General features: G+C 40.7%; 1 protein-coding gene across 2 annotated transcripts; it reads right to left on the bottom strand.

The window, feature by feature from the left end:
- Window positions 1-284: 284 nt before the first annotated feature.
- Window positions 285-19178, bottom strand: LOC129776392 (tyrosine-protein phosphatase 69D). Of its 2 annotated transcripts, none has more exons than XM_055782016.1 (12): window positions 18774-19178; window positions 18091-18199; window positions 16177-18038; window positions 15877-16110; window positions 15557-15815; window positions 14912-15509; window positions 14533-14853; window positions 14323-14475; window positions 2152-2442; window positions 1798-2096; window positions 1602-1737; window positions 285-1539 (listed from the first exon to the last, which is right to left on the bottom strand). In XM_055782016.1, exons 1-12 carry the CDS (start codon window positions 18865-18867, stop codon window positions 1456-1458), a joined length of 4440 nt encoding a protein of 1479 aa, XP_055637991.1. In that variant the 5' UTR covers window positions 18868-19178; the 3' UTR covers window positions 285-1455. The 2 variants fall into 2 exon arrangements, with proteins under 2 accessions (XP_055637991.1, XP_055637992.1); XM_055782017.1 differs by having other exon boundaries at window positions 14912-15497.
- Between the last annotated feature and the right edge of the window lie 7167 nt (window positions 19179-26345).

Genomic DNA, 26345 nt, shown 5'->3' with positions numbered 1-26345 from the left:
TACGGGAAAGGGTTAACTTGCATAGTATTGAATTGGAAGGTTGGTTACGAGTTGGCGCGGGTAGAATGCAATTTTGGATTCAACATGGATTTTTTGTGTAAGTTGTAAGCAAGTTTGCAAGTAAGTCTTCGCAGAAAAAATAGAAATTTTGAATTGAATGCAAGTCCACAAGTTCTGTGATAAAAATTTTAGAATAGTTGTACGATGTTGAAACAGAGCAGAAGAGAGAAAGAAATAGGGATGAAAATTTCGGATAACTTTGTTTTTTCACATGAGGCTACTAATCGTTTATACACAAGTTTGATCTTTTATTTCCATTGTTGATAGTTTTCGATAAATACAAACGTTATAATGTTCAGATTCAGAACACGACTTTCCCCCGTTGTGTTCAATCTTCCGGTTTCTTCTTTTGTTCGGTCTGTGTATCTATTTTTGTTGTTTTGTTTTGTTTCATTTATTACTTATAGAAATATCATACTGGTACAGATACCTTAATAGTTATTGACTTTTACACACAGATAGAGGTATATTTTGCATCTTCTGACTTATTTAGTGTCATTATTTCCATCCTCTTGATTAGATTTTTGATGCATTTTTCAACATGAAAAATAACTAATATAATAGCTCCTAACACGTTCACTTCGCACTTTTTTTTTATTATCGTTTCTAAGTATTGATCACATACTTTTTTGTTTGTTCACTTCTTCATCCACTCTCTTGCTCTCTCTGACTCGCTTAGTTGTCTTTATTTCCAATCGCGCTGTTTAATTTTCTACCAATTTAGTTTGCATCATACCATCTAACTATTCTTCACGCATATGCATCAGTCCTTTCCGGGATTGTGTAAAAGGTACCTTCTTCCCACTAGCGTTTTACGAGTTATTTTAATGTTCGATGGCTATTTATAATGTAGTTTAGTGTTCGTGTTTCGTGTATATGGATAGAAAAAAAATGTTCCTATCTCAATATGGCTTCTGAGGATGAAATGAATGAATGATTCGTAATTTCTACCTTTCGAAATAAAATGAAAAACAATTATAGTTTAAAAACAAATCTCTCTTTCTGCTCTTCTGCTTAACGCAGCTTAACTTATCGCGTCGACTGTCTGTTCCCGCTTCCACATCTCTTCAGTTTTAACTGATGCTAGTTAAAACAAAGCTAAAATTACATATATTTATATGCATATATACTCAAGCAGTATAAGCAAACAACGGTTGATTTTTTCCTTCGTCTCAAGCATTTGTTTAATGTGAGTATAGCTTGCATCGGCTTGCAAAATTATCTGTGTGTAGAAGTGTATTGTGTCTAACGTGTGGCTGTGGCGTGTCGATTATCCCCGAATATTTCGGTTTTCGATTCCGCGTCGTCTCGACTCAAAAGTATTGTTATCTTTCTTGAGTTTGTGGTATTCTAGTACTTTTTTCTTCTTATAGTTGTTATCACTACACCAGCTTATCAACAGTCGGAAGCAATGCCTAACGAGATTTTGTATAGATCAGCGAAATTTACAATAGCTCTATGCAGAAACTCATATTGTGCCTGTTGGAAGAAGATTTTTTTTTGTGAATGAGGACAAAACACAAGTGATTACGAATACTCACATATGTATCTATCATTAAACTACGTTGTGCTCGAAGCTTTCTGACTATCGAACAAATGTCGATTCGTTTTTCGGTTTTGAGTTGCATAACTAATATGCACATGGCAACAAATAGCGAGCTTTTGTCCGTTCCCAGGCTGAAAAGCAAATGAGGGAATTAAGACCACTATAACCAGTACAGAAAGGCCCTGTCTTACCTGCAGTGAACGGCAATGGTGAAAATGTCATCCTGCTGGGAACTGTGCTTCTGCGCTTGGTTGACTATTTCTATCATTCCCCGGGTGACCTCTGGAACCTCACCTTCCACCGTGGGCCATCCATTGTATTGGAATTGTGTCACCTGGATGGTGTCTTTCGATTTACAGTTAGTCACTGTAAACTCTCGCTTCGTGTAGTACGGACCGCTTTCGCTTTGGATGTAAGACACGAGCAGGTTCTCGTACTGCATTTCATCGTCCGCCCAGTACCGTGGGCATTTATTAGGACCATCCCCTATCTAGAAAAGAAGATCTTATTGGTGTGAAAGTACTTTCCAAATGATCCATTTATACCTCTGAAAACATTACGATCGTTTTTATCCGCTGCTCGAATATCATCCGCCAGAAGTCGAAAATGGTGTTCTCCATCGGATCCTGTGTAATGATGAAGTTATTCTCGTCATCGTACCCATCGATGAACGATGCATTGATGTAGGTGCAATTGTCGTGGCCGGGAATTGGGGCTAGAATCACTCGATTTTTGTCATATGGGGCGCATGTTTCCGAGCGATTCTTTGCCTTGTTCTCCTCGCTCCCACCGATAGCAGTCGTCCTGCGGGTGTCATCTTGGAAGGATTTTATTAGCTGAAATGTAAAAATTATTTCGATAACTGTAACCTTCGGTAAATCTGTCTTTTAGTAATGAGCTGATATACGAAAATATATACTTTCGTTGAAATTTTCCTATTCTATAACGGTCCATTCCGACGGATTGTTTTGATGATATAATAAAGTGATCTCCCCTTCAACCACCATTCGCTCCAAATATGGATCAGCCTTCCTTTTATTCAGTTAGTATAGGGAAAGGCCTTTATTCTGGACACCTTAAGTTTTTCATCAATAATTCGGAAAATACAACTTTGTTTATTCCTCTACCCTTTCAAAAAAAAATATTATTAGCAAGAAAAAAAAAACATGAGAAAAGAATTAACCCTGCACAGTTTCAATTAGTTCATATTTCCTCAAAACGAAATGTGTCCTCTATGGTAGGACATGACTTCATCGAAGCTTGCACCAATGGCACAAAAAGTTGGAGGGCGCTTTATAATTCCTGCACAAATCTTGTAGGTCTCGTATTTGCGTGCATTGACTCCTTAATCCTTTCGCTACGAGCGTCGTCTATAGACGACATCAGGGTGATACTGCACATCGATCACACCAGCGCGATATGCATACTTTTCGGCGCAGTGCTCCGTTCAGCGATAGCACTCCGACGGAGGACACAGCCGTAGTGAAAGGGTTATTTTTTTCTCTTTTTTCCTTTTCCTAAATCAGTGTTTTGACGGAGAGTGATGTAAGAATTGAATCTTTTTCTGACTTCCGCTGAGATTCCGAACGATTTTGTACAGCATTAGGTAGAGGTGATAATTTTGAATGTATGCAACAGGAACAGTAGATTCTTTCTTCGGAATGTTTGTAAGATCACATGGGAGCAAATAAATGTTCGAGAAAATATGTTCATTGAATGGATGAATTCTTATGCACTAAAAAATCGAAACTGCAATATCTACTCGTGCATTGTCGTAGAACTCTCCTACGAGGCCAGCTATATCGTAGTCTATTGTCCGAGCTCGATCATATATCCTCGTCCAACCCTTGGCGACATTCTGAATATTGGATTCGCCCTAGAATTGTACCAGTTCATGGTTCATACTCCGTTTTCCTGTGGATCGTCGTATTTCAATAGGGACGCTGAAAAAGTAGACCGATAGGGACAGCAAACGACGCCATATTTTTCCCGCTCTCTTGACATTTCTCTTCAGTAAGGTTTGCCATTTCATAATGGAAATATATACGATCCAAGAACGACTCGAGATTATTAAAATTTAATACCGAATTCGTAGTCAATGGCCCCAACTTTAAGGTGAAGGTGGAAGGAAGCCACAAATGGCTGCCACAATGGCGCTTTAATAATTCAATAATTTTGCGAAACAGTGTATAGAAAATATTCGTTTTCGTACACTTCCCATCAAGTAATATCAACCAAACTCTAATCGATTACTCACAAGATATTAAATTTTCATCTGCCGTCGCAATGTACTATGAAAAACGTCGGAAAACTCGAGCTAGTGCTGTGAAAGTTAAATTTTCATTTTTCAATTTTCCGCAATGGTTTTGTTTGTATTGGTAAAGGCATTGTTATTTTCTCGACACTGATGCCAGACAACATAATCGAAACAGCTAGAAAAACCACTCAATAAAATGTTATTCCTGAGACATAGCGTTTCATGTCATGAAGATCAATAAAATAAAATTGTGTTGAGATCAATACAATTATTGTTTTTACGTTTAATGGATCTATAATTTAAAGTTTAGTAACTTTAACATTGGTTAAGAAAATTGTATTGCAGAGCTCGGAACACTGCCGCGGCTGCCTCTGCTGTCAATAATAGTAAACGGAAAAGAGTTACATTCAATCAAAATGCCTCGGTCAACGAAGAGCAGGGTTTTTTTTAAATCGTTTATTTTTACAGGCTCAGTTACATAAGTTTAAAGGAGCCGAACTCCTTACTGTATTGTTACTAGTATGTATATATTTTTCCTTAATTCAAATGTATAAATATAAAAAGTATTAAAAAAATAACTTTTCGACACTGAAGTAAAATGTATGAACGATGTGTTCCGATGAACAATTGCAAATATAAATATATAAATATAAATATATAGAAGTATTTGCATATGAAGTAAAATTCTGACTATACGCGAGCGTGACATGAGCAAATTTATAACACATGCGAATTGGGGCTCTTTTGGTATTAACAAGTTCTTCCGCATAGTAACTCGATGTTGATAATTCCTTAATATTTTCCTTCGTTGATCGTATTGTTTTCACATATTCACGTTGGAGAGCCTTAACCCTTTTCTTCGTTGCCCGAGGCCTTTTGATTGAATGTGATACTTTTCCATTTACTATTTTTGAAAGCATAGGCAGCCGTGGCAGTGTTCCGAGCTATGCAATACAATTTTCTTACCCAATGTTAAAGTTGCTAAAACTTACATTATAGACCCGTTAAACGTAAAAATAATAATTTTATTTATATCAACACATTTCTATTTTATTGATTTTCATGACATGAAACGCTATGACTCAGGAATAACCACTCAATAAGGTTTTTATAGCTGTTTCGATGATGTTGTCTGGCATCAGTGTCGAAAAAATAACGATGCTTTCACCAATACAAACAAAACCATTGCCGAAGATTGAAAAATCAAAATTTAACTTTTACAGCACTAGCTCGAGTTTTTCGACCTTTTTCACTATACAGTGCGACAGCAGATGAAAATTTAATATCTTGTGAATAATCGATTAGAGTTTGGTTGATATTACTTGATGGGAAGTGTGCGAAAACGATCATTTTCTTCACACTGTTTCGCAAAATTATTGATTTTCGGGCGAGGGGTGAGAGAGGGAAATGAAAGAAATGAGTGCCATTGTGGCAGCCATTTGTGGCTAGCTTCCACCTTCACCTTAAGAGCGCTACGTCAAATTTATGGTCGTCATAATCGTCCTGCCAGATCAACAATTGGGCGTCTAATGAAAAAAAAATAATCCACAGGCACAGTACAGAATGTTCCCGTGCCAGTGAGACAAAAAATTATCCGTAGTGTCGAGAATATTGCTGTCGCTAGCGCTATTGAGGAAGACCCAAATCAGTCTCCCACACGTCGTTCTCAAGCGTTGGGCATCTCTGTGACATCAATGAGACTCATTTCTGGCTGAATGGCTTCGTCAATAAGCAAAATATGCGTTATTGGCCAGGCAGCAATCCACACGTACTCCATGAGTCATTGCATCCCTCGAAAATTACGGTTTGGTGCGGTTTATGGTCCGGCGGCGTCATTGGGCCGTCCTTCTTCCGTGATCAAGACCGGCACGTTACTGTGAATGGGAATCGCTACCGCTCAATGATAACCGAATATTTTTGGTCCGAATTGGATGATGGACTTGGACAATATGTGGTTTCAATAGGCGCCACAAACCACACAGCCACAATCAAACCACAATCGATTTATTGAAAACTAAGTGACTATTTCCTGTGGGGCTAGGTCAAGTCTATGGTCTATGCCAACAAGCCAGCGACGATTGATGAACTTCGTATGAATATCGTATCGCAGGATAATGGAAAACGGAGCAGAATAATAAAACGTAGTTACTCTCTAAGTGACGAAGATGGAATGAAATTTTTTATTTATTACCGTATCCATAGCAACGAGTATGTGTGTAGAAATGTGTAGAAATTGGATAAATAGTCAGGGTCGAATTTGCATCGATGTCACACGGTTGTGTAACCCGACACTCCTCCTCAATGATGCTGGTTCGATGTCTCGGTTGGATCTTTGACTCCGATGGCAGTTCGGTGTCTGTCTAGCTTCACGCGGTCCAACGGCTTCGTCATGATGTCGGCCTCCATACGCTCGGTTGGCATGTAACGCAGATCAATGATTTGCTGCTGGTGTAGATCCTTCGTGAAAGCATACTTTGTATCTATGTGTTTGGAACGTCTCTCAAGACGTTGGGATTCGACAATCTTTATGCACGACTGGTTATCTTCCCATACGATGATAGGTTTCGCTTGAGCTTGTTGCAAGTCGTTCAGTAGTTTTCGGAACCACATTAGCTGCTGACATCCGTCCGTCAACGCTACGAATTCGGCCTCCGTCGAGGAAAGTGCGACACATGTTTGCTTCCGTGTTCCCCAGTCGACAAGACCGCCGCCGAACTTAAGCAGAAGTCCGGAATGCGATTTTCTGTCTCCTTCGTCACCGGCCCAATCAGCGTCCACGAAGCACTCCATCTCGCCGCATCCGGATCCCAGGTGCAGACGATGGTTCTTTGTAGTCTTCAGATATCGAAGGACTCTCATGGCTTCGGTCCAGTCGCGGTTTGTAGGGTTTGTAACTTTTCTGCCCAGCAGTGAGACGGATACGCAAATGTCCGGTCGGGTGTTGACCGAAACGTAAAGCAAACAGCCTACCAGGCTACGGAATGACGTGTTTGTAGGCAATGCACACTCCTCCTTTTGCTTGAGGTATCCGGGGTCAATCGGCACTTTCGACGGCTTGGCTTCATCGTGTCCGAATCGTCGAATCATCTTTTCGATGTAACTTGTTTGATCGAGAGTGTAATGGTCACCGTCTCTCGTCACGTGAATCCCCAAGAAGTGCTTGAGTTCGTCTAAACAGGATAACTTGAAGTGATGCTGGAGCTGTTGACGAATCTCCTCAAAATCTTCCTCGGAGTTACAGGCGACGACCATATCGTCCACGTATGTGAGGATGTAGGTCACCTTTCTGTCATAGTTGCGGGTATACAGACACGTATCGGCTTCAGCTTGGTGGAAGCCCATGGACTTGAAAACTCCGTCGATCTTCCTATTCCATGCTCGAGCGGACTGCTTGAGTCCGTAAATGCTGCGCTTGAGGTGGCAAACCATGCCATCGTGTCGATCGAAGCCAGCGGGTTGCTTCATATACATGTCTTCTTGCAGCTCCGCATACAGATAGGCGTTCTTGATATCGAGGTGCTTGACCACCATCTGCTGCTTACTGGCCAAAACGAGGACTGTTCGGAGAGTCGTTTGACGTACGACGGGAGCGAATACCTCGTCGTAGTCTTGGCCGAATTTCTGTGCGAATCCCTGGGCGACTAGTCGGGCTTTGTGCCGCACCACTCGTCCGTGTTCGTTCTCCTTCTTCTTAAACGTCCACTTACAACCTACCGCCTTTCGACCTGGAGGTAGTTGTACGAGCTCCCACGTACCATTTTCTTTTAGCGCATCGATCTCCTCCTTCATTGCGGCTTTCCAGGCAGCTGCTTCCGGACTGTTGATCGCTTCGGAGTAGTTTTGGGGTTCTTCGTTTACGTGCTTCGTTACGTTGGTGACCAGGGATGGTAAAAAATCACATTCAACGATCAATGAATAAGTATATCCCTCTAGTCGGATATTTTTAAATCACCCCCAGCAGGCGATGCTCTTTTATTCTTCATATGTACACAGAGAGAATACTTGGAACGGTGAGCTACCAAGATCTCAAAAAAGCAATATGAAAGCGGAATCCTCACTGCTTGCACTCTCGAAACATTACTTCTACTACTCAAGTTTTATCGTGAGTGCAAGCCACAAACGGTTAATCCCATTCCATAGAGCGGATGATGAGTTCTTGATCGGAAAGTGTAACAAGAGACGATCAACTGAAATCTTACGACACTCGTCGAGGGATTTTTAATTCTCTATTGCATTGTCCGCAGTGAGTGGCTGACTCAGTCTCGTGTCGATTTTATTTTTCTGTCGTCTCCCGCCCGATGAACAGCAGACGGGTAATGGATGCAAGTGAATAATTTTATTACCAGCAGATTTGGGCGAATCTCATCCCGCCCGAAATCGTTTTTAGATACCAATAATTCTGAACATTCACAGTTCTCTCCAAATAATTTTTCCAATAGTAATTCAATTAGTGACTTCACGAAACACCTTTCGAATTCGATTGAATGTCAGACCCTTTCTTATTTTGTAGAGAAAACGGATCACATATTTGATTAATTCAATTCTGTGTGGTTACGTTCTTCGTTGCGAATAAATGTAATGAATTAGTATGGACGTATTTTATTCATATATCGTGGACTTCCGACATATCTGGCAGTAGATTTATCGAACGACTAATGTTTTTTATATCCCTTCAAACTTGTTGCATCTCTCAAGTGTACATACTGCTTTGACCGCAGATTTGCATGGTTAAATCTGGTTAATTTCAGGTATTCAGTCTTCATTTTGTCGAATGAATACTGTTGGAAAAATAGGTATCGCAGCAAATGATTATCAACATCCTACCTTATCATCAAACGGTATGCTAAGAATTTCAGTGAACTGACGGCATTGGAATATATGCTTTGTGGGGACCACACAATTATTATCAGAGCTGATAAACACCCGACTGGAAGTCATGAACATCAATTCAATGTGCCCAAGATAAATTTATCCTTTAAAGGTCTTTAATCTTTCTAAAGATGATCATATGGAATATATTCCAATGTCGTCTGGAATAACCTATCCAACACCTTATGATCGTAATATTGTTTTTGCTATTATTCTGATGTTTCATAACACGGCACTCTATTGATTATTCACCGAAAATGAATAAAAAATATCCTTGAAGTTAGCCTACGGTTTTAGTAGCAGTGCAATATGGTGAGCCAGTCTCAGGATAAGAAAACATTTAAAAATAAAGGTTTTTTTTTTTGAATGAATCAATAGTAAAACAAAACGTCAAAAAATTACTCAGCTTTGTGATAGCAGAGAATCATTATCCATTTGAGTTGTATGAGTATTCGCCCCCCCCCCCACACTAACTGTGGATAGTCTAACTGCATACAAATTATGTAGAGTTTTACAATCCAAAAATTTTATGAGTAAATATTTACGTGCTTACACAAAAAAAAAAACACATGTTGACATATTTGCGCTAATTTATGTTTTTTGATTAATTCAAGGTAATCAAGGTCTTTTCTAGCCACCAGTTTACTCGGGCCCGAAAAAAGAGGTCTGTATTTGGGCTGGCGGAAAAATATATCTCGCAAGACCACGTGTTCGATGTCGTAATAGCCTTGGCCAATAACGCATTTACATTAACTCATAAAATTAGTGATTTGAGGGGGATTATTGTTTGTAGTCTCTTGTAGATTAATTTAAATACCATCTGAAAAATCCTCTGTGAAACATTAAACATTAATGTCGTCCTATCTGCTGTAGCGCATTTTTTTATTTTACCCAGATTCATCGAAGTAAACGCACTCGGAAAGGAAAATTGAACGCCCGGACGAGAGAGCGAGAATCGTACGTCATAGAAACACTCATTCCCATGGAGCAAATTCTTGTTAGGAGTTGTAAACAAAACGAGGACGGAGAGTAACTCAATTATTCGAACTACTTTCAGTCTAGCAATGCTTTGGTCAACTCAGAGTTACCAAGAGAAAATCATTTGGTTATGATGGGTGAGGATTAATAGTTAGTCGCAGTTTGCACAGATTGCGATCTGTGCAGTTTGCGATTAATCGTAAATCACATCATGCTCCCTTGTTTTCCATCCTTGTTGGTGACATCGTCGAATCGTTGGGGCGGGAAACTTTTCATAAGTCGTAGAGATCGCCTTGGTTTCGATTCCTCGATGTTGATTTCCTCTCCAAGTAGAGTATCTTCATCGCTGAAACCGTAAAAATCGTCATCCGAATGGCTCCCAACCTCGCTTTCCTGTTCAGCGTTTTCTGCAGTCTCCGGTTGTGCTTCGGGTTCGATCGGAATTTTTCGTGACAGAAAATTAAACTCCACCTCCTCAGCTTGATTGCTTCGTGTCGGCTCAACCGTTGGAATGGTGTCCGTGCCGCTCTCGATGAACTTGACGTCGCGGCTCACATGGATTTTCCGTGTGGCTGTGTCGAGGAAACGATAGGCTTTGTGTTCGTTTGAATAGCCAACAAAAATCAATTTCTGTGCGGTGACATCCAGCTTCTTTCTCTTTGCATTCGGAATGTGGACCCACGCTGTGCAACCGAAGATTCTCAGGTGGTCGACCTTGGGTTTTACACCGTTCCAAAGCTCGTATGGTGTAAAGTCGACTGGTTTCGTAGGCAACACGTTTTGAAGATACACGGCCGTGTTGATCGCCTCCGCCCAGTATCGCTGATCCAGTTGTGCATCGAATAGCATGCACCGTACCATTTCGATAAGCGAGCGGTTCTTCCGCTCCGCAATCCCGTTCTGTTGCGGACTGTAGCCGGCGGTGTACTGGACTGAGATCCCTTCGCGCTTGTAGAAAGACCGCAACTGCATTCCGCTGTACTCACCGCCTTGATCCGAGCGTATGGCCTTGGGCGTCCGCCCGAAAAAAGTTTTGGCAAACGCAACGTACTCTTCAATTTTGACTGCGACCTCCGACTTCTCCCTCAATAGGTAGAGTACACAATAGCGACTGTGGTCATCAATCATGGTCATAAAATATCGATAACCACTGATCGATGGCACCTCCACCGGACCGCAAACGTCCGTATGCACCAGATCCATGGGCGCCTTTGATCTGGATTTGGATTCGCTCGGAAAAGGAGTGCGAGGAGTTTTGCCTTTCAAACAGCATGCACAGTTTTCGTCCACAGCGCATTCGTAAATCGTTAAACCATCCGCCAGATCAGCTTGCTGTAAACGTTCGATAGCCTTCGGGTCCCGATGACCGAATCTCCGATGCCAGACGTGCTTGCAATCTTTATTGTGGTGACCGCCCGCCACCATTACAGTATCTTCCGGTTGCTTGATTTGGTACAGGCCTTCCTTAAGGTGTGCCACGGCGACGACAACCTCTCTATGTAGAATACTACAACCAGCGACATCGAAAACGACCGTGGCTTGCTTCTGGACGAGTGCCGGTACGGACAACAGGTTCATAGATAGACTAGGAGTGTATAAGGCAAAACTTAATGTAACTTCCCGACGAAAACCTTGTTCATCTGCGCACTCGATGACACAGGAACGACCGCTTGCTTGCCGTCTGCCAGGTTAACAAATTTAACTTCACTTTCACGCAGCTCTCGGAATAACTTTCGATCAGCGACGGTATGTCGCGTTGCGCCGGAATCTACAATCCATGGTTTGGTTCTACTGCTTTCTATTGCTCCTCCTGCAGCTAGGGCAAAGGACACGGATTCCTTCTTGTTGGAGGGTTTCTCAGCACTTTTGGACCCCTTCTCCGAGTCACGAACCAACTTCCGGCATTTGTTCTGCTTGTGTCCCGGCTTCTTGCAGTAGTGACAAACGATTTGTTTTTTCTTCTTACCGTCGTGAATGACTTTCAATGCCGAACTCGAACTGGAACCTTGCCGTTTCGCCGCTTCGTCGAACAGCTTCCGCTTGACCAACTCCAATGTTAGTTCGTCGTCGGAACGACTTTCGAGGGCTGTGGTTAAAGTGTCGAATGAGCTAGGGAGACTCCTTAGGATCATCGCAACCGTAAGGTTTTCTGCCAGTTTCTGGCCAGCATTGGCCAGACGGGAGAATAACTCCTCCATCTCGAACAAAAACTCCGCCATATCTTCGCCGTCGACGAAACGTTTGTCGCAAATACATTTTAGGAGCGACACCTTCGACGTTAAACTGGTTTTCTGGTGGTGGTTTTGAAGCGCCGTCCAGACGGCTTTGGCCGTCGTCGATCCGCGAATCAGACCGTGTTGGTTATCTTCGACTAGTAGTCCGATGGTGGCCCTTGCCTTGGCGTCACCTGCATCCCACGTTGCTTGTGTCACCGTTTCCGGTTTCACTCCCGGCTCCACGTAGTACCAAAGATCCTCCCGCACGAGCAGCAACTCGATCTTGAAGCGCCAGGTTGGATAGTTGGATTTCAACACAAATTCGTTAAACTCCGTATTATTTTCAACGTCACGGTTCATGGATGTTTTACCCAGCCATCAGATGGAAAGCTTGGGTCGTGAGCCTACTTATTTCTATAACAATGGGTCTTATCAACTTGACTTCATTTTATCCAATAGTGTTTCTCGAGTTCTAAGATTCAACTAAATAGAAATCCCGGTTTTATCGAACCATGATCTCATCTTTGCATCACTGGATTACAATACCGTAACTGAATGTAATAATGTTATTTATCGTGATTTCAATCGCATAGGTGTTGATGGTCTTAAGGCGGCATTCCATCTATTCAACATGCTGCATGCTACAAGTCAATGGTAAATATCAATGGATATGATACTTGCGCTATTTTTTTTATTTCGTTTCCACTTCAGCCAGTACACAGAAGTATGCGAACGCACACTGCTCCATCATATCTGTTCTGATGTTTTTGGTTTTATGATCAAACATTCTGTTGTTCCATTACTGTGGTGAGTTTTGATAATCATCAATAAATGACATGAATGCTCACATATTGTCGTGCTACACACGCCGCTATTGGATAAGGACAACTCTAAAAGAGTAAAAAGAGACTCTCCAACCAGTAAGATTCCAGGTTCTTAGAACCATTGACTTGTAGCATGTAGCATGTTGAATAGATGGAATTCCGCCTTTAGAACGACCTTAAGTGAGTTCGATTGGGATTATTTTTATACCGACCTGAACACAGCACTAAAACAGCTATGCTCAAAATATTCGACGACACAGGGTTGATTATGGACGAAAGTAAACCAGTGTTTCGAACCTACTGGATTTTTCCAAGGCGTTCGATACAATATCGCACAGTATTTTATGCAGCAAACTAGCAAACAAGTTTGGGTTTTCAGGCAATGCTGTCGAATTGATCAGCTAATACTTAAGTAATCGTTTTCAAACTGTGGAATAATTCCACATTTTAATTCCGCTGTACCACTTGTTGAAATATGGTAATTCATCCTTTGTCAGAGGCGTTGCGATTTGGAATTCACTACCGAATGATTTAACTTTAGAAAGATTAGATTCAGAATTCAGGAGAGGGTTGTCCGAACACATTCGTGAAAATTAAATTAAAAAAAAATCGAAAAAATTATAAAAATGTCCAAGGTATGTGACACTAATTCTACCATATATAATGCATTGTAACATTTGAAAAGGTATTGCTTTAAGTTGCAAAATAAACAATAATAATAAAAATAATAATAATAACGCAGTTTGGCCATCATATCGATATCGATGTTAGCGCCACGATAGGTTCTGACGTCGATAATGCCGAGAATGGCTGACCATCGATCAGAACGCGGTCGATTTGTGTTTCCGTTTGCTGAGGTGTTCTCAAGATGTAACGATGTTGGAGGCCGTGCTGGAAGAAAGTGCTACATATGGCCATGCTCTTGGAGGCATCGAAGCCGATAAATCTTAGGCCGTTTTCATTGGTGCCGGACCAACCTGAGCATTCAAATCATGACGATTCTGACGTCGTGTTTTGAACAGCGATCGTATTCTCGCTCTAGCTGCGCGTAGAATTTTTCTTTCATCTATGCTGTCAGATGGGAGCTGTGGACGTTAATGATACTGCTATTGAAGGGGCCTCGCATCCTCATTCTGCACATTCCTTTGTTTATGCACCAAGCCCCCTGTGTTACCGGAGTACCATCGTACATTGGACATTCTTCCGTGGAATGGTCTGTCGTTGCATAGCTAGACTTGAATACGGCCTGATAATATCCCACAAATCGACAGCCTAAATGATAAATGACGAAAGAGATCTGAAAAAATATTTGCACCATCCACCTTTCAAGCAGCTCGTATTCGTTCGTCGAAGTATCTTTTTCTGAATCTACATATTTCTACAACACGAGCACTTCCAAATCCCGGCTTGGTGTCAATTCCATCCAACCTTGCAGTCAGACTACTTTAACGGCGATAAGCAGAAAAATGCTCATTCTGTTTGCTCTTTGTGAAATAACCTGATTTTCTACATATATCTAGATACTCGACACCCAACCCTGAAAACACTTCAATAAGAACAGTCCGCACTTACCTGATATTGCGCTTCCAGCTTGCAAATCTCTGGATTTTCGGTCGATGGCTGCTTCAAGTTTTCCACTGTGGCCGCTAGCGATTTTTGATCGATTTCTGTGTCGCCAAAATAGGCCAGCTCGGTCAGGGCTCGGTATAAAAATATGTATTGTTTCTAAAATTATCATCAAATTAAAAACAACACACATTCAACAATCAAATCGAATTCTACCAAGGACTGTACGAGGAAATTTCTTTGATATCGCATATCACAAATAGAGTTGAAGATGGACACCTGGCCTTCCTCGTTCAACTGCTGCGTCAGAGTATCGAGCGCCACGAAGGTTCCGGTTCTGCCCACGCCCGCACTGCAGTGCACAAGAATGGGACCACGCTGCAGTGAGTATTCGGAATTGATGCGTTTGATGAATTTGGTAATCCCTTGGGGGTGTTCGGGTGCCATGAAGTCCTTCCATGTTAGGTAGTGATACTGGGAGATGTGTCGCGTTTCCTCCATCTCATCACCCGACGAATTGACGATTCGTTTGGTGACCTTCCGTGGAAAAAAAAGTTTAATTTTTGCCGAATGAAAAATGTTTGGGATGTCTTACCTTTATATTTCTAATGATGTAATCGGCATAATAACTATCGGACGAAAAAGTGATCAGCAGATCACCGTACTGTGTCGAGTCGTTGATGTTCTCTGGCCAGTATTTGGCGCACTTGGTCTTATTGTACTCCTCCAAATTCGTCAACATAACAATAATCTCCAAGTGTTGCTCCCAAATCATGCGCCAAAAGTCGTTGATTGTGTTATCCATCGGACCCTGTGCGCAAATGAACTTCTTGCGTTCCTTATAGCCGATAACAAAGTTCGCGTTGATGTAGTCCGATCCGCACAAACCATTCATGGTGGACAATTTGACACGAGTTTGATCGTATGATTTAATATCTGGATAGCGATTTTTGTGAATGTTTTCCTTCAGGTCTGAGTTCTTCGTCGTCCGATCTGCAAACTTGTCTGGCAGCAGTTCGAACTCGTGCTGGAAACCGTAATCTGAGTCTTTGTGCTTATCGAAATATGCCTTCGGCAGATCTTCCTTCGATATCGGTGCAACCACCGGCGGTTTGGCACAGTTCGATCCGAGCAGGTGTCTATGGTGAGCGTTTACGTTGCGACCATGGCAGAGAGCTCGTCTACAAACGAATCTAGACAATGATTGGCTACCCGGAAGATACGCGTAACGTTTTCTTACCTCAATGAATCCCCTAAACTGATGGCCTCACCTTCTTGTGCAATATTTTTGCTGAAGTGTTTGTGCAGTAGACAAAGAGTCAATAATACTAGTAAAACTATCAATATCAGTCCACATAAGATTTGTATAACTATGTTAAGTATGAATGAAAGGTCTCTTCCGCTCAGATCGCTTGCCAAAGGGGCACCGGCGTTCATCTCTTGGAAGTACTCGCTGAAGGTGGAAATATAACGTGGTCCTTGGTCGTTGTTAATTTTCACTAATAACAATTAAAAAAAAACAGTTGCAACTCGATGCAAAATAATAGAACACGATCTTACCTACGACCTCCACGAAACCTGTATAATTACTAGACGGATCCAGGATACCATCGTAAACCGTTTCGAATTGGCTTCCACTACTCTCATAGTAACTGTAAGTGGCTGTTTCGCGTTTCTCGTGACTAGAAACTTTCAGCTCATCCTCAACTGGCACAGCTTCGTTACCGGTCCTCGCCGGATTGGCGATGTTGGCAGTGCTGTTTTGTCCACCATCCTCTTCCTCTTTATTAATGGCTACAAAAGTAAAATGAGACATGATTAATATCTTTCATCAAACCTAAAATTAGTTTTGTATCATACCACTAGGTTTATCATGTTGGGCAAATCTCGTTTTATGCAAACACTGCGCACATGAAGCGGAATCGTGATACTCGTTGTTTTTACCGTCACCCAGAAAAACTTCCGAGCTGTAATTCAAACTGGAGAACACCTCCGCAAGATACGTTCCGCCACGGGTGTTGTTGATAGAGTGAACATCAGCGTAGCTCGTCACTGGCAGACTCTCCGGCTCCGGGAGGGATCCATTTTTGTGATTCAACCTTGTCAGATAGATTTTGTAGCAACAAATGGGTCCATTACGTTCCGATACTCGCGGCAAAAAGAGTTTAAAGATCCATTGATTATCCTCAGTGCGCAGTTTGCCCCACATCAGACGACCGATGTTGTCCGGAGCAGTCGCGGGCATCGTGCAGACTGCACTTGCGATAACTCCTGGACGTTTCGTTCGTGTTACAGCTGCAACTCGAACAGTGTAATTGGTATTCGGGGGAATACCATCGTATTCGGTTCGAGTGAACTGCGGTTGGACATTTTTGATCTTAGGTCCCCATGTCTCGTTCTTCAGTGTACCATGTTCGCTGCGATACTGGGACAATCCATCGAGGATTACCTGATATGAGACAATTTTCCCGTTTGCTTTTTTCGGTGGATCCCAATAGACGCGAACCGCGTTTCGGCGTGAAATATTGTAATGGGAACAGCTTATATTAAGATTTAGTGGTTCCGACGACATACCATCGCTAGTGGTACCATTCACTTCCTCCGACCAGTTGCCACAAACTTTGGCAAGTTCACTACAAGCTCTCACTCGAAAACTATACTCCGTAGCTGTGTCCAGATTGTCAAACATATACGGAAGGTTGCGACTGTTTTGCGGATAATACGTTTCCCATTTGGATGAGTTTTCCCCCGCCACTGAAACCGTGAGATCGTAGTATTGGATGTATTCCAGCAGATCACCGGGTGGGGGCGCCCATCCAATCGTAATGGTTGAGTGCGTATTTCCTTTCACCTCAACAATCGGGGTAAAGCTCGGATCGGTTTCCAGTGTCCGCACTTTAACGGCAGGTGATGCCGGACCGCTCCCCAAACTATTCTGTGCGGTCAATTTGATCTCATAATCCGTCGCAGGTTCGAAATTTTCCAATACGAATGATGTATTCTTGCCATCGATCCTGTAAGCGTAATAGGTAAATGTCGAGTCACCTTTCTTCATGAACTGCGGCATGTAGTGCTTTACTGGGTCGTTTCCATCATTCACGGTCCAATTCAGATAGATCTTGTTGGCGCCAACCGCCTTCACGTAGTCTATCGTTACTTGAGGTTTATCTAGCACAAGCAAAGCCATCGACTTCTTATCCGTTCCTGAATTTTCTTCTATCATTGCCGAAGGACCTACATTGCAAGAATACGTTCCGTTGTGTGTCTTGCTCACATCCGCAATTGTCAGCGTCACATTCACGTGGGTCTCATTCAGTGCCCGAACAGTGGTGTTCTTCAAAAAGTTGTTCTCGGTGGTATCATCTTCTTTGAACCATTGTATCGAATTCTTAAAATATTCCAGTGGGTACATTTCTATCACGCAGTACAGCTCTACTTTCCTCTCCTGCTTGGTTTTCGTTCTATCCGGACTGGAGTTGGAAATCTTTGGTAAAATCACTTCACGTACCGAATAACTCGCGAGTGCGGCTCGTTCTGTGCCAGTGCACGAATAATTACCGGCATCCGCTTTCGAGAAATTGTGTATTGTTAGTGTGGAAATTGCGGCGAATAAGTTCGCCACCGTTGTCTCCGAATTGTCACTCGGAAGGTTGCCTTCCGAGCCATCAGAGAGCTTCGTAACATCATCTATGCTATCGACGATCATGAAAGATATTTTGGCGCTACAAATAGACAATTATTGATTTTGTTTGGCAGGACAGAATGATGACTCACCTGCTGTCGGTAAGGTTTTTCCCATCCTTCTGCCACATCGGGTTCTCAGCTCCAGTAAACCTGCACGATAGAGTGTCATTTTTGCCGGTCAGTACGTATCGCGGTTCAGCTGAAACAAATCAATAAAAACTGAGTCATTATGGAGTAGAGCATGTCAAAGAGGTGAATCCAAATGATTGGGAGCATAATACGCAAGGATACAGCCGTTCGCACAATTCGCACACTGAATCACTTCCCGAGTTAATTGGGACAAGTGCTCATATTCAAATTGATAACAAGTGGGTTGCCTTTATTATCCTCAACTGAAGCAATTTTTAATTAAATTCAACCCGCCAGAGTCCGTCAAAAGATTATGAAGGGGAATTATTACCATCATTAAGACCTCGCATACATTGAAGCGCAATGCTCCGTGCCAAAGCCTGCCAGTCTGGAGTCATCGCTATCCTATGTACACACAACAAGCGCATTAATGCAAATGTATATACAAAAATGAAGTGGCCGCGATTGAGCGAGTATGCGATAGAAAGAGAAGAATCACGATGTTGATGTTGTGGGAGGAGTGCGGAAAACAATATAGAAAGGATGAAAAATGGGATTCCGATAGCGGGTCATAGCGAAAATTGTATCACGAATCCCACCGCACAATTAACTTCACTTCACACCGGATCCATTGGGGGACATACCTGCACTACCGGTAGATCCGATTTCCGATATTTTATTGCACAAAATGTATATACAAACAACCAGAAAGCACAAGTGGGCTTGGTTCTTCCACATTGCTCTCCCTCTTGTAGCAAGTGTGTAGGATCCTTTCGACCGACCGTCTTTTCGCAGAGAACCCCTTGCTCTTGCCAGTTCTTCTATGACGTTTTGCACCGATAGCGAAACGGAAAAATGCCGGTAACGCTAGTTCACACCATTCTCGCACATATCTCGCAACGAATCTACACAGTTTTACTCATGCTGAATCGAGTTTGATTTGATTATTTTGCGATAAAATAATGGAAAACAAAAACGAAGGAGGTTTATTGAAAAGAATAATGGACACTCTCTCGCACTCCTATAGTCTTTTTTCTTATTTCTACTGCCGTCCGTACTTCTAAGCGAGCCCTGTCGGAAAGTGTGTTTATGTTTGAGAACCTTCGATTTGACATTTTCCAATCTGTTCACAATTTGATTTGAGTGCACCGAGTGCACAGGGATAGTTGCGCATAGAGATGTCAGGTAATTTTTCAAATGTTACTGAATGGCAAGAAAAATGGTTTAATGGATCATGTCTTCATAATCGGGAGTCTTCGAGGCCAAATTGGTTGCATATGCGCTTACTAGCAGAACATTGTGAGTTTAAAAACGAGCACCCTAAATTGACCATTTTGTGCGTTATTATAGAACAACTACGTACACGTTATTCACAATATTGTTCCGCCAATAAACCCGAATCATAGCTGCAGCTCTCACCTGATGTTTGCCAAGCCCTGCTTCACCTGGCTCAACCACATCACTCAGTTTTCTTCTTGAATGGCGTTAACGTTCCCTGTGGAACTTTTGCCGTCTCAACGTATGTATTAACTAGCGTCATTTATTCATACTTAGTTGAGATTTCTTAAGCCAAATAACACGCCTTGAATGTATTCCGAGGGGCAAGCTCTAGAAAAATCCCCCGGCCAGAACGGGAATCGAACCCGAACACCCGGCATGATAATGTGAGACGCTAACCACTCGGTCACGGATGCACTATCACTTAGTGCTCTCCTCTGCTCCTCCCCACCGGTTTCGATGATATTATGATCTTTGCAGATCTGTTGTCCGGCAAACTTGCAGCATGCCCTGCCCATCGCACTCATCCAGCCTTGGTGGGTTCACCGTATAGTTGCTCTAGTTCGTGGTTCATTCTCCTTCTCCACATTCCGTTCTTCCGTGCACCGCCGTATATTGTTTTGAGCACTCGGCCTTCGAAAATGCCAATTGCTTGTGAGTTCTCTTCGAGCACCGTCCATGCTGTTTGCCCAAAGAGGACAGCCTGCCAAATCAAGGATTTGTACATGTTACACTTCGTACAGGGTCAAAATTTGATGGATCTTAGAGATTTGTGGAACCCATAGTAGGTACGATTTCTGTTGACTATGTTGACTGTTGACTATCCGCATGTTGAAGCCCGCTATCCGCGTAGCATCTTCCAGGGCCACATTGAAAAAGTCGATTTTATCATATGCGGGTCGACGAAGATGTGATGCGTACGGATTTAATACTCGCGGCACTTTCGGAAGATCTGCCACAAAGTAAAAATCTGGTCCGTTGGCGAGCAACCGAGCATAAATCTGATAACTTCCCACAAAACTACTAACTATTGGCGATAGACGGCAAAAGAGCAACTGAGATATTTTGTAGGCACCATTCAGGTGCTGCATTCTTCTTGTTCAGAAGCGCTTGGCACTTGTCTCCAAACCATTCGTTCCGTTGTCCACGTTGTTCGTACTCGATGGCGATCTCTGCTGTGCTGTTGATTGTTGCTCTCAGGGTGTTCCAGCATTCATCGAGAGGGGCATCAGCCAATTCGTCTATCCCCGGTAACACAGCTTCAAGTCGCTGCGAGTATGTTGCAGCAAGTTTCGGCTACTGCTAAGTGTTATTTTTCTTGCAATAATCCCTTACATAGAGAAACTATCGTTATTAAAGGCAAACATAATCGAAATGATAAAAATGAACGAACTACTTTCTTTTTATCAATTAATGCTAGCGTTCAAAATCTTAAGGACTGAACTGACATTTTGCAGGTACTGAAATTTCAGTATTATTGATTTCAAAACTCAATCATATTTCAATTTTTCCTCTTAGGTTTTCATGATTCTGAATTATATAATTTGAACTTTTTTCCTTCATCAAAACATTTAAACTGTTACATAAATTTTTAACGTAAAGTAACGTCGTAACGAAGATACGACGATGGTGGTGAGCTCATCTACTTTGGCATTGTGGTCATTGCGCTTACATATATTCAGTAAAGGTCACGTATGAAGACAGTTTCCTTTGTTTATTTTACAGTTTGTTGGAATGTCGAAAGGTCGTACTCTGAGCGGAGTGTGCTTTCAACCAACAGTATCTAGTTCTCCAAGTTTGGGTTGATTGTAGACTGACAAATCTTCCGACAACTTTTGTTTTTGTGATTTGTTTCAATTTCTCATGCAGTAGAACCCGCGGTATAGTCTGGTAAGGTCACCGCGAATAATGAAAATCGCGGATAACGCAATAATGGATCTGAAACGAAGTCCAAACACGAAAGAGGGATATTCCAGCATGAAAACATTGTTTCATCAGTACCTAAGACAATACATGACAACTGGCTTCTTACTCTTAGGCAAGGCGCAAATTGAGAAGCGTATAGCGCTCGTAAACGAACACGAGACCACCAACACGACTCATACGTGCCACAAACGTAGCGTGGTGGAGCGCATATTCAGTCGCAGTTTGGTGTAAATAACGTGCCACTCGCATACAATGTCTGATTCACACAGTTTTGTGCGATATATTTATTTACTAACACAATCACCCGACCGGTACGACCAGCACGAGAAACTGTGGTTCAGCCACAGCGTCACGCGAGTCGACACTCACGAGCGCTCCACAATCTCGCGTCATCTGGCCAATTTGCGCCGTTCTATCTGTTTTCATTAGCCATAAAAACAGGCGCTATATCGCGGCAAGTTACTCGCGCTATACGCGTCTCAACTTGCGCCTGGCCCTACTCTCCGACCAATGGCGAGCAACAGGGATGACGAACCACTCGAGATGTCAAGTTTACAAATTGACAAAAAGCTTCTGAAAACTATTTTTTCACGTCCCAAACATATCTTTTCGTATCATAAAATGAATAATTACATTTGGAGGAAAAAATTGTTGCGTAGTATAATATTATTGGAAACCCTTTAAAATTTCGAAATCGACCCCTCTATTGTCTAGTCTTGTCCTAGATCAGTACAGAAATCATCAAACTATACATCTATAAAGTACAGTTGTACACATATACACTAGTGGTCAGATAATGTGAAAGCCATGACCAAACCAAAAAAGCATGATCCTACAACTCACTGACAAATTTTGGGAAGGAATATAGATTTACTATGGAACACGCTTCCGCGAATAATCGTCTCTGCGGGAAAAATTCTCGCGTAACTTTTGAAAAGGTCCTATGTAACAAATGTAAACAAATCGAGTTAATGGATGCACGCTATTAGTCTTCAATCATTGAATGCATTACAAAAACAATCGTTCACGTATCTATTTTCTTCATCTTTTTATCGCCGATACAAAAAATATCCAATGTACAGATTCGGATTTTAAGCACCCGGCTGTTACTTCGGACGCCACTTTCCTCCGATGCCCGAAACGTCCGAAGTAACAAAGCAGTCAAAACAACACGAAGTCGTACTTCGGTCGTTTTGAGTTTTTGTTTCTTACAGTAGTTGTTATCGATTTCAGTTCAATTCAACGGGTGATAACAATAATAATCTGTCTTTAGAACTAAATGCTGATTTTTGGATTGTTGTTTAGTAGTTAGTTTCAAATTCTTATCGTGCAACGTAATATGTCCAATGTGCAAACGCGGGCAGTCAAAACGTCCAATGTAACATTTTTCGCTCCTTGGCTTCAACTTTAAACTCAAATCACGGAACAACAACTACGACTGGTTTTGGAGAGCTATTCTTGATCGCTAGTGACGAGAGGAGCGATAAAGATTGATAACTTTTAAGACAATTCGCGGAATAATGTTCGGGTCTTCAACTTCGTTTTTCTCGAGTTGACGAAAATGTTACATTGGACCTTTTCAAAAGTTACGCGAGAATTGATTTTGTGGACAATTGGTTAACTTTGAAACATTATAACCCTAAAACGAAAAAAACACCTCTCTCATTTTTGAATATGTTGTGTAAGAAAACTTTTTGAAGATTTTAAGAAAAAAAAAAATATAAAAAATATGGCGCTCTTGGTTTAGAGACCATGTATACTATAAAAAATATAATAACAAATAATACAATCACTAATTATAAAAACAAATCCCAATTTCATTGCAGGTGTAATATTTTTTCAAAGAAGACTAGTTCATTGGTTTTAATTTGATATGTGGATCATCTGAATCTAAGTGGTGCGGACTCAATCCACTTCATTCTCAAGCAAATCCATGCATGTTTTCAAGCGATTTCTTGCAATAAATTCTCAGACCACCGAGATGCCAGATTTACAAATATGTTTGTAAATTTACAGACATATCTGTAAAACATTCATCACATCTATTCATCACATCAAAAATATTTGACTCACCATATGACATTTTTCCATAGTTTTAATACAGAAAAGTTATTATATTTAGTATATATCAATACACATGACGTTAGACCAGCGATACTCAACCTGCGGCCCGGCAGTCCTTCTGGTTGGCCCATCTGGTGTGTATGAAGTTTGGAACTCATACACATAAGTACTTTTGCCTTGAAATCATTGCAGGCGAAAGAGAGGATACGGTTATTCACAATTAATGAAAAATTGCATTCTCTGCAGGTAAGGAAAAATCTTGAACGAAAATTGTCTCTGATAATTATTTTCTGTTCTAGATAAGACTGTTTTGCTGAAATGCAAGAAGATTTATTGAAAAATAGTTAAGTTAGGGTCAGGACTATGTCTTCTAAGTATTTAAACAACATCGAATAAAAATTTTCATTCTATTTTCAATAACTTACATTTGCTTTCGGGTCTGCTTATGACGAAATATGGGTTACTGTTCGATATTGTTACGACAGACATGGTTCATGGCCGTGTGGTGATCTAAAACTTGTATAGCCTTGCATGGCGGATGGAAAATATACACTGCATTTTTTTATAAATTTCATCAACGACAAGACCGCAAGCCTTGGTGGATGTCCAATGTATCAACGGTGAAATACTGTTTTTATAAAAATTAACAACGCGTATGTATGTGTATGTATGTGTAATGTATGTATGTGTAGATCGTTGAAACATTTAAACACACTTACAGCACATAAGTTATTAAGTGGTCCGAAAAATCATTTTTTCCACTTTTTCCCAAAAATGACAAATGAAAATTAATAACTTTTGAATCACTGAATCGATTTAGATGATCGACATATAAAATTGACCTAGCCTTTTATTAAAAAATATTTAACTTGCGAAAAAAATAATTATATTTTAGTAATTATTGATTGTAGTCGTTTTTTATTTTTTTATGACTTTGGACTAGAGGGCGCTATATTTTTTTATATTTTTTCTTGAAAGCTGAGGATTTTTTACACAACATATCTCGATATCAGGGTTGCTATTTTTTCGTTTTTTAGATATGATTTTTAAAAAAAATCATTTTTCCCCATTTGCCCAGAAATAACTTCCTGCAAAAAATCATAACATTTGAACTACTGAACCGATTTAGATGATCGATATATTAAATTGAAGCCAATAAGCAAAATTCACACTTGCGGGAAGATTGGATTCTAGTAGCATAGGTCTAGTTTAGTCACATATGAATATTGATCGAAGACTTAAAACATGTTAAATTTACAAAATTCTAACTTAAAAACTGTAATTATAGTATCTCTGATATCGAGATATGTTAGGTAAATAATGTTCAGCTTTCCATAAAAAATATAAAAAAATATAGCGCTCCTATCTTTAACCGAGAAAACTATGAAAAACTAACTCAATCAATAATTACAAAAACAAAATTAAATTTTTTCGCAAAAGTAATATTTTTTCAAAGAAAAATAACTCGTAAGCTTCAATTTGATATGTCGATGATATTAATCGGTCCAATAGTTCGAAAGTTATGACTTTTTGTAGGGGGAAAATGGGGAAAAATTGTTTTTCGAACCATCGATTAGTTTTGAAAAATCATATTTCAAAAACGAAAAAAATAGCATCTCTGATATCGAGATATTTTATGTAAAAAATTCTCAGCTTTCAATCCATATTAAAAATAGGATCCATATTATATGCAAGTTAAATATTTCTCAATTAAAGCTCATTGGCTTAAATTTGATATGTCGATCATCTAAGCGATCATCTTGAGTGGTTCGAAAGTTATAATTTTTGAAAAAAGTCATTTTGGGAAAAAGTGGAAAAAAATGATTTTTGGGATCACCCTAAAATGGAAATGGGCACCCTAATGACAAATTTAAAAAAATACGAGTTTAACGTTTTGCGATAAAGAACAAAATTACCACTTTTGACGAAGATCTGAGAACCACTATATTAGTTTGGCATGGAATGGCTGTATATATACAGAATACAATCTTACGTGCATCGTACAAAGTATTAATGAATATGTGAAAATTAACGTTAAAAGACATTTCTATAGATCTGCACACTTTTACAGACTTTTCCACATTTTTAACAGACATTCACATGTTTTTACAGACTTTTTTTAAAAATCATCTGGCAGCTCTTCCTTCCACTTTTTATCGAATATTTCCAAATCGCAGGAGTAAACATTTACGTGACTCTGACTTTGTTTGTTTTTATTACGTTCGGAAAAACGTTATGACAAAGAGAGGGGACATTAAAAATGCGTTGCTCAGTGAAAGGCTGAGATGCTAATTCAGAGATGCAATGGTTAATTAAACAATTGACGGAAAAATGTAGTTCGTTCATTTTATAATTTTACTTATTTTTACCCTTGACAACAATACCTCTTTTATAGTGTTGATTATCATAAGAAAAATAACACTCCTGATCGTTGGATCTCTTTTGACATTTCAATTGGATCTTTTTTGACAGCCGTTTTGATTCAGTCCGCACTACCTAGATCTGAATCGGTTCAGTAGTTCGAAAGTTATTCATTTTAAAAAAGTGATTTTTGGAAAAAAAAAAGCGGAAAAAATTTATTTTTTGGACCACCCTAAAATGGAAATGGTCACTCTAATTTAAAAAAAAGAAAATGTGGGTCTAATGTTTTGCGATAAAAAAACAAATTACCACTTTTGAAATCTGAGAACCACTATATCGGTTTGGCATGGAATGGATGTGTATATACTATCATTTTTCTGAGTGTACCGCTCCGTGAATGCGCTGCATCAAGGCGCGTAGAAGTATATCCTAAGGTGGGCCAACTTGCTAAAACCACTCTTCAGCCATCTTGGAAGTCTACTGTGTTTTGTTTGTAAACAAAACACAATACGCTAGTGCCGAAGTTCGGTCCTGATCAGTCTGTCTCTTTCACGCTTCAAGGAAATAATTCCCCTTCTGCTTTCTTC

Source organism: Toxorhynchites rutilus, chromosome 3, assembly GCF_029784135.1.
Source record: "Toxorhynchites rutilus septentrionalis strain SRP chromosome 3, ASM2978413v1, whole genome shotgun sequence".
In the NCBI taxonomy this organism is placed as follows: domain Eukaryota; kingdom Metazoa; phylum Arthropoda; class Insecta; order Diptera; family Culicidae; genus Toxorhynchites; species Toxorhynchites rutilus.
The sequence above is the reverse complement of the archived record's forward strand: the minus strand, read 5'-3'. Positions and strand labels throughout refer to the sequence as shown.